General features: G+C 51.4%; 1 protein-coding gene across 1 annotated transcript; it reads right to left on the bottom strand.

The window, feature by feature from the left end:
* Positions 1-2,315: 2,315 nt before the first annotated feature.
* On the bottom strand, positions 2,316-3,029 carry RGS9BP (regulator of G protein signaling 9 binding protein; the record flags this gene model as incomplete). The annotated part of the gene is made up of 1 exon (XM_080703385.1): positions 2,316-3,029. The coding sequence occupies one exon, from the start codon at positions 3,027-3,029 to the stop codon at positions 2,316-2,318; it is 714 nt and encodes a 237-aa protein (XP_080559511.1).
* Between the last annotated feature and the right edge of the window lie 6,485 nt (positions 3,030-9,514).

Here is a 9,514-nt window from a genome sequence, read left to right as displayed (position 1 = left end):
AAAATTCTTGTTGGTTTTAAACCAAACCAAAGTCTGTGAGTTTTGTTCCAAATTATCTTTAGAAAGTTTAGTGCATCTGTTTTCTCAGCCTTGCTTCTCTCAGAATGCGACAGTTCTCTCTGGACCCTTTGTGGGAGTAGCAGCACTGCCCCTGTGAATTCCTACCTGGCTGGCACCAAGGACACTTTCCACATTGCTTTTTTTTTTTTTTATCTCTCAAAAGAAGCAAGAGCCATTTGTTTTTGTCAGAGATACCTGTGGTTTCAGTAGCTTATGTTTTGATCTCAAAATTCAATCCATACTCAAGAATACAGATTTTTTCCCATCTCGGGGATTCCATCAGGGACAGTCTACCGTTCAGCTACACCTTCAGCCCTTTTTATTTTTACTTTACAAGTGTGGTGGCACATATTTGTAATCCCAGTACTTGGGAGGCTGAGACAGGAGAATCACAGGTTCAAGGACAGCCTCAGCAAGTAGTGAGACTCTGTTTCAAAAAAAAAAAAAAAATAGGGCTGGGGGGGTGTAGCTCAGAGGTAGAATGATCCTGTGTTCAACCCCCAGTAACACACACATATGAACAGAATCTTGCTAAGTTGCCGAGGATGGTGGTACTCATGATCCTCCTTTCTCAGCCTCCTAAGTACTGGAATTACAGTTGTACGCCACCATGCCCAGCAAGAACACACATTTTAAAAACAGATGCAGATGTATTTTTAGTAACTTAAGTGCAGGTAAAGAGCTCTATATGTGACTTATTGGCACATATGAATTAGTGGCCCAAAGTCTCTCGCTCTCTATATATTTAGTGGTACTGGGGCTCCTGGAAACCCTTCTACCTCTGGGCTACACTCCCAGACCTATTTTTAGACTTATTTTATTTGGAAACAGGGTCTCTTAAGCCACCGCGGCTGGCTTCGAACCTACGCGATCCTCCTGTCTCCAGCTCCCAAGCGCAGGGATTATAAGCGTGGGCCACCACGCCCGGCCTCCAATGTTTCTTATATTTAAAAAAAAGCTTTGATAGTACATGATGTGGTAATATTCTTTCAGACGATAATTTCTTTTAAAAAAGCTTCTGAAATTCCAAGTTAAAGCTGTTAAATTCTAATCTAGTCTCCATCGATGAGCTCCAAACCTCTGTGGTCCAGTAAAACCACATTACCTTCTCAGGGCAGTGTGGGGGTCAGGGAGCATCTAGCTCCCTTCAAAGCCAGTTCTCCTATTGGCCAGCAAGCAAATTCCGGGGGATAGACAGGATTGAGTACTCTAAAGAGGATTCCCCAGCCCTGCCTCAAAGAAGGATCAGACACTCTGGTCTAGTTCTGGAACAAAAATAAGCCCCTGGGAAGGATAAAGTACCTGTTTACACAGCATGTAGCCTTCCCCAAAGCCTCCTCATCTTCTCTTCCCCTATCCAGGGCTGGCTGAGGAGAGCCCTTCCCGGCAGGTGTGTGTGCAGTGCACCCAGTCCGTCCCTGCACAGCAGTGAGAGGTCAAGACCCTAACCTCTTGTAACTGCTTTTGGTGAGGAATGGCTACACTCTGCCAAGTAGTGCAATAGCTCATCCCGGTAAAGAAAGCACTTTGTATGAACTTGTGTCTGCACACTCTTAAGCTTAGGACTCAAAGGATTAAGGTAATAAAAAAAAAAACCTGCTTACATCTTACTGCAATTTGTTTCTTGTATAGGAAACAAAACCACCACCTATACAGGGCAAAGCAACCACTCTCTATACTACATTCCATCCTACTCTTCTCCAAAATGTTCCTTGTGCCTTTTATCCCAGTACTTGGGAGCCTGAGACCTCAGCAATTTAGGGAGGCCCTCTCCACATCTTAGTGAGCTCCCATTTTAAAATAAGCACTAAAATAGGGCTGGGGTGTAGCTCAGAGGTAGAATGCCCCTGGGGGCAATCCCCAGTACCACCACCACCACCACCACTAAAACCAAAAAATGTTCCGTGCAGAGTGGGAGACGCCTGCAGGAATGAGGCACCGAACCTGGACTCTGTGTAAGAACGCCACAGTAGGCATGCATTAGCCCATTAACTCGGAGGGATCTGGGGTCACAGTGGACGGTTTTCTATTAATAGGGGATAAAGCTTCTGCAGACATTAGCGATAATGCTCTCATGGCCCGCGCAAAGTTAACTCCTCCCGGGCCAGCAAGAGAAAACAGGTCCTGCTCAGGCAGCAGTGTGCTTGAACCGCGTTTTGTACCGATACCCTTAACAGGCCAGACCCCCAAGCCCATCCTAAGTTTGTCTCCAGGGAGGGACGGGCGGGGGGCAGCAGGTGGCCAGCAAGTGCTGGTCAGCTCAGCTTTGCCACGCACACGGCTAGGGCCACAGCCGCCAGCAGCACGGCGCTGAAAACGGTGGCGGCCAGGGCTTTGTTGGGGTCGCAGGGCCCCGTCCGCTCCTCTACGGACATTCCGCCGGCCGAGGAGGCGCGGGCACTGGCACTGGAGAGGAGTTCGGCGCCCGCGGCCTGCCGGGCCTGCACTGTCCAGCGGGGCACGTTGACCTTCATTTCCATGTTGTAGATCATCTCGCCCACCTGAAGGATCTCGCGCTCCAACTCCTGCAGGTCGGCGACGTCGAAGTCGCTCTCCGCTTCGTGCCGCAGGCTGCGCGCGCTCAGGGCGCGTGCGGCCACCGCCGAGGAGCCGCCGGCCACCCCGGTGCGCACCAGCGGCCGGCGCGGGGCGTGCAGCGGGAAGGCGGCGCCCAGCGCCAGGGCGCGCTGCATGTCGGCCTCCAGCAGGTCCAGGCAGCCGGAGAAGGCCACCCAGAGGCGCTCGAACTCGGAGCGCTCCTCCGCCGCCAGCCCCCGGTCCCGCAGCGCGACCGTCAGCCGGGCGCCCGCGGCCACCGCCAGCTCCCGCGCCTTCTGGCGCGTCTTCTGCAGCTCTTCCCGCAGGTTCTGCGAGTCCGCCGAACCGCCGACGGTCAGCACCAAGTGGTGGTAGCACGCGGTGGCTCTGTTAAGAGCGTCCAGCAGCGCCTTGCACTCCTCCCTGGCCATGGCCGTGCGCGCCCGCGCCGCCCCGGAGCCCGCGCCCCTCTCGCGCCCTCAGCGCAGCACGGCGCCGCCAGCCCCCGCCCCAGCCCCGGGCTGGCTGGCCCGCACGCTCCTCATGGCCGGCGGCTCGCTAGGTGTTGGCTCAGCCGTCCTCGGAGCCGCCCGGGACCCGCGACGCGCGCCTCCGACGACCCGGCGCGGAAGGGAGCCCGATCAGCTGCCTCCCATCTGCTCGTCCATTCTCCCCGCACGCACTCGGAATCACGCGCCGTATCTCTGCGCGACCCTTGCTTCCACAGTGGCTTCCTGCGTGGCCCGGGGCACGGACCCCATCCTCCGTGGGACTCAGCCCAGGGCCGCCCAGCCCTGCGCTCCGCCTAAGCCGCCGCCTCGGGCTGCGGGGCGGGGTTTTCTAGGACCCGCCCACCACCGGCGGCCCCGCCCAGTCCCCCGACGAGGGGTAGGCGGGGCCTCGCTCGAGGAGGTCACGTGTGGGTCCCCCCTCGGACCCTACTACTGTTCTGGAATGTTAGCGCTAGGCAGATTCAACTTTCCCTATTTTGAAAACTGAGATCCAGATAAAAAGCGGGCTTAGGTCACAGCGAAGTTTGAGCAAGTGAATGGTCTAGAACCAAGGCACATCGACGCCAAGACTCTGGGAGGCAAAAGAAAGTGCTGTGCCTCATAGGACTTGGCGCCTCCGTCTGCACAGCGAGCAGGGGAGGGCTTCCTGCGGGGCCCGACAGCTTCCCGGCGGGGATCCGCCGCTCCACGCTGTCCAGCCCCCTTTCAGCTGGCGCGCTTGGGCCCCACCCTCCCGTGTCAGCTCGCCGCTGGCACCGCCCCTTCCGTTCTGGGCAGGCGCAGTCGGTGGCCCAGGGAGGGACTCGTCTGAGTAGGAAGCGTTGTGAGTCGCCTGAGCCCCACCCCCGGCTGGGCCGCGCTCAATGATTGCTCTGTGTCCCCGTCACTCCTAAGAAGAGCGGCCGCTCATTGGGCCGGCGGGGGCCCGAGGCGCGGCTCCACCCAACGGCAGTGTAAAGGGGTGGGTTGTGGAGCGGAGTCGCGGCGCGAGGGTCGTGGGCTCGAGGTCTCAGCGCGGGACTCGGAAGGTGCTGTAGCAGCCTAGACTAGGCTGGGAGTGAAATTATGTAGAGTCCTAAGTAAGTGTCCGCCGGCCCGTCTCCTCCTTGCCTCCCTTACCTCCGACGCTGGCGCCGTGGGCCCAGAGGCCGGGCGGAGTCCGAGCGGGAGGGGGGAGGGGCTCCTCCTCTGGAGCCCGCGCCCCGGGCTGGGTTGCGGGGCCAGGGCCCGCTGGGCGGTCCAGCCCGCTCTGATCCGCAGCCGGGCGCGCTCGCCCTCTGTGCCCCTCGTGTCCAGAAGGAAGAGGCAGCCCGAAGTACGCGCTCTCTGACCCCTGCGGCTCCGGGACAGGTCGGCGGGTCTGGTCCGGAGAGTTGGGACTTGAGGGCAGTGGGCGGGTCCGTCACTCACGCTCGGAGTCGCCTAGGCGTTTTCCAGGCTGTTTGCGGGGGTAGGAAGGGGGAGGCTGTAGGTGTGGGTCTCAGCCTTCCGCAGGCTATTGTAATCGCTCCGAGGATGCGGGCGAGGGGGAATCTCTAACTGCTGCTTTTCGTGGGGCGAGGTCTCCTCGTTCACTTTGGTGAAGATTACTTCAGGAAAACTTAAGCACTAAGAGATTCTCCAAACTCTGGGTTTGTTCAGTTTTTTTAGTTGAAAATGGACCGACAAGTGGTGAGCGAGCCGCAAGGTGGGCACTTGAGGTCCATGCTGGGCAGTAAGAGCAGGCGATGCAAATTCACAGAGGATTAGGACATTCAGGGAACGAGGGGGGTGGCAAGAGGGGGGAATCATTAGGATGCACATGAGCTAAGGTTTTTTTTCTTTTCTTTTTTGTGGTGCTGGGGATTGAACCGAGGGCGCATTCTGCCTTTGAACTACATCCTCATTCCAATTTTATTTTTTATTTGGAAGCAAGGTTCAAGTTGCTGAGGCAGTCTTCCAACCAGTGATCCTTCTGTCTCAGCCTCCCAAGTCTTGGGGTTATAGGTGTGTGCCACCGTACCCGGGTTGAGCTGTTTGCCAAGTTTATGGGTTTAATGGAGGGCTCCGTTTTGATTAAACAGCGCCCCCCCCCCCCGCCCTAGAGTACAGCAGTGGTTATTAACACTTTGAGATAACTAACCGGCATGGGGCATGGTGTTAAGGCAGCCAAGGGGGCTGGAGTGTTGAATCCCAGGACTTGCTTTCACTCAGGGTTTGTCCTTTCACCGGTTCTGCTGGGTATTTGGGGCTAGGTTTTGAGCGCTCAGGACCTTGGTGGTTCTCAGTGGAGGAGGTCTCAGACCCACGAACAACAAGGGCCTTGAATGGAAATAGTAATTTTCAGGACAAAATGGGTAAAGAGAGGGGAACCCCATCTTTTTGGGGAGTTTGGGGGACAGGCATGGATGATGAAGTTGGAAAGATGGGCAGAGGTAGGACGTCAGAGGCCCTCAGCACCAAGCAGGCAGGTTGGGAGTTCAGCTGATAGGGAAAAGGAGAAGGGTTTCAGGAATCCTGATTGGACTTCACTGTTGGAAATATTACTGTGTTGTGTTTGAGAACAGGTGTGAGAGCCCTAGTCTGGGAGTTGGAGGATGGGAGCAGGAGCAGGTGCTTCTCAGCAGTCCTAGTGGCAAGAAAGCAGTTGGGTCCCTGAAGTTGGGTAGACAGTTCAAGTTTTCTTCTGCCTTTGACTTGTCACCTGAATTACTCCTGCCATGTAGCAGGAGATCAGGCAATAGTGTCTGCATAGGGCCTGGAGTCAAGGCCTTGACTGTACCTCCATGTCTATATTGGACTCTTTTGCCCACATTACAGGCAACTACTGTTTTGTTTTGGTGTATGTGGGGAGTACTGGGATTGAGCTCAGGGATGTTTTACCTCTGAGCTACACCCCTAGTCCTGTTTTTGTTTTATAAATTTTGAGATCAGATCTTGCAAAGTTGCCAAGGATAGCCTCAAAATTGCAATCATCCTGTCTCAAACTCCTGAGTACTGGAATTACAGCTGTGTGCCACTGTGGCTGGCTAACGGCTGGGTCTTTGATATTGACATGTGCTATTTAGTGTTTTTGTGGCATTTGTCCTGTCGAGGCTCTCACTGGTTATCAGTTGCCAGCATTGGACTGGCGTCCACTAACTTCCTCCTCTCCTAGAGGTGCCAAAGAATATGACCATGTGATGATAGATATGAGACCGAGAAAGGACTCAGTCCAGAAGAATACATGCCTTATTTGTCCTGGAGTCGATTCTATGTTAGAATCACACTGAGAAGTGTCCCTTGGAGGTCCTGCCCTTCTACCCAAGATTCTGGTACAGAATCTTGTGGTTCTACCTGCAACTCCAGGAGCCATGTGATGAGATGGTGCTCTTGTGGTACTCTTGTGGGAATCGAACTCAGGGCCTCGTGCTCCCTGAGTAGGTGGAATTACAGGCATGTGCCATTGCATCTTGCTGATGTGGTGGCATTCTGAGGGGTAGTTATACTTTCTCATACTTTCCTTCTTCATGGTTCCATCCTGCTTCCAGTCCTGGGACTTTTTCTCCTTCTCTAATTATGCACATTCCAGCTATCTTGTTTGGCCAGCCCTGAGTACCCTTTTTGTTTTGGAGTTTTTGCTTTTGTGCCTAGATTGGCCTTGATCCTGTGATCCTCCTGCTTTAGCCTCTCAAGTTTTGGGATTATAGGAGTGCATCAGAATACCTGGCTTCCTATGTGTGTGTGTTGGGATCAAATCCAGGGGGTTCTACCTCTGAGCTTCCCACCTCCTAGCTCTTTTACTTTTTACATTTTGAAACAGAAGCTTGCTGAATTGCTGAGTCTGGCCTTGAATTTTCAATCCTGCTATCTCAGGCTCTCAAGTACTGGTATTACAGGTGTGCCACCACGCTCGGCTTTCCAGCTTCCTCTTAATACCCCACTATCAATTTGTTCAAGTGGATGAACATTTGCTCTGTGCCTATAGTGAGCCAGACACAGGGCTGAATGCTTTAATGAGGAGCTTTAAGAAAAACATGGATATGATCCATAGATGTTATAGGCCAGAAGGATGCAAGTGACTATAACAGCATACATTACATCATCAAGTTGCTCCTATTGGTATTAAGCATGGGTGAAAAGAAAGTTTTCCTTTCTCTCTTTTTCCTCCTGAATCACAAATTAAATCAGCTCTAAAGTATTGCTCACGAGTTAGAAAGTGTACTTAGTCTAGGGTCTTTGGTCTGGGCCCTGGAAGGCTGGAAGCAGCCACAGTGGTGTGGTCTTGGTGGGGAGTGCTTCTCTGGGAGCACAGGTGTTGCTGTGCTAGGTCTGCTGAGCCAGACCACATGCTGTCACCAGATGGTTCCTCACTCCCCAGGCTTACCCAGGCTGCCAAGAGGGTTGAAGACCACAAAACCACCCAGGTGCTCACTGTCACCGGGAATGCTCATGAATAGAGGCCTCCTTTGGCTCTCTATTCATGGAGTAGCCTCAGTTAACTCCTGTTCAGAGGTATTTGGAATCTCTAACTCCACTTGCCTTTCTGTGATTTATCCCATCATCTGAGCTCAGGCAGTGATGGGAGTTTTACGGAATTCTGTAAGAGAATTCTCATTTGTTTTATATACAGAAGTCAGTTTTCTTTGCATGTTATTTTAGAATAGAAAACTATTTGTTGCAAGTAGACTTTTCAAGGTATTATTATTATTATTATTATTATTATTATTATTATATTAGAGATTGAACCCAGGGCATTCTACCTCTGAGCTACACCCCAGTCCTGCCTTTTATTCTTTATTTTGAAACAGGGTCTCACTAAGTTGCAGAGGGCCTCACTAAGTAGCTGAGGCTGGCTGCAAACCTGTGATCCTCCTGCCTCAGCCTCCGAAAGTACTGAGATTACAAGCATGTGCCACCATGCCTGGCTGGTATTAAATATTTTAAAACATTTATTCATATATATGAATTCAGCTGTGGTATTAGGTACCAACTTGGACTTGATTATTGCATATTGTTTACTCTAGGACAAAAATGTTGAACAGAGCTCTTTGACTCTCTATGCCTGGACAGAAGGTTCAGTCATTGGTGACCCAGAGGACTAATATGTCAGAGAAGGAAGATGACTTAGAGCCAGGTAGCAGCAAGCTCTGTCTGCTCAACATTAGTGCTTAAAACGCAGGAGGTACATAAACAAATGTATCAAAGTTAATCACCAAACAAGCATGGGATTGAGGGAGGGGGAGGGAATGGGATGGGGGCTGGATGAGGGCTAATTGGATGATGTGTGCTTGTATATCCTCTCAAGTCTTGTACTCCATTGTGATATATGATTACAATGCACCAATAAAAATAAATTAAAAAAAAACTTGTGTGTTCACACACTTCACAAGCATGACCTTGCTATTGTACTTTGTTCTGACTTACTGGACCTAGATTCTTTTTCTTTTTTTTGTGGTGCTGGGGATAAATCCAGAGCCTTGTGCCTGTGCAGATTATCACTGAGCTACACCTCCAACCTCTACTTGGTTCTTATGACTTCCCTGGATTCATCTTCTCATCTAGTAAAAACAAAACAAAACAAAATAAAACATGCTGGGCTTGGTGGAACATACCTGTAATCCCAGTACTTGGGAGGCTGAGACAGGAGGAGCCCAGGTTTGAGGACAGCCTCAGAAAGTAGTCTCTCATCAACCTAGCAAGATCCTGTTTCAAAATACGAATAAAATAGGGCTGGGGGTATAGCTTGGGGGTTAGAATGCCCCTGGGTTTAAAAAAAATAGAGTTACTCTTGGGTATTCTATGCTGTAAAAATAAATAAGTAAATAAATAATAAATAAATACAGAAATAAAATGGGGCTGAGGGTGTAGCTGCCCCTGGATTTACTCCCCAGTACTACAAAAAGGAAAAAAGAAGTTACTCTTGGGTTTTGTCTGCCCACATGGAACCTGTGCTTCTTGAACCTGTGGTTCTGATCTCATCTGTGCCAGACATGGCTCTTTCATTCCCTGCTCTCCCCCTTCTCTACTGTTCCCTTCTCTCTTTGGTCTTTCACTCCCAGGTAGATTGTTTTGTTTTGTTTTTGCTGTACTATGTACCTCCGAGTTACACCCCCAGTCCTGTTTTTTATTCTTAATTTTGAAACAGGATCTCACTAAGTTGCGAAAGGTCTAAGTTGCTGAGGCTGGCTTCAGACCTGTAATCCTCCTGTCTCAGCTTCCCAAGTACTGGGATTATGAGTGTGCTCCACCATGCTTGGCCTAACTGTGTTCTTAATTCTTCCACTGAGGTCCTTTCTGTCTCCTTGGGAGGGGAGGTTTCAGTGCTCTATCAGCATCCAGTCTGAGGATCGGGAGTGTTCTTTTCCATCTTAAGTCTGACCATATTGCACATCCTGTTTCTTTAGGAGTTTTTGTCCAAAGTGTCCTTATTACTGTTGCCCTCT

This window comes from Muscardinus avellanarius (genome assembly GCF_963383645.1).
Source record: "Muscardinus avellanarius genome assembly, chromosome: 10".
In the NCBI taxonomy this organism is placed as follows: Eukaryota; Metazoa; Chordata; class Mammalia; order Rodentia; family Gliridae; genus Muscardinus; species Muscardinus avellanarius.
The sequence above is the reverse complement of the archived record's forward strand: the minus strand, read 5'-3'. Positions and strand labels throughout refer to the sequence as shown.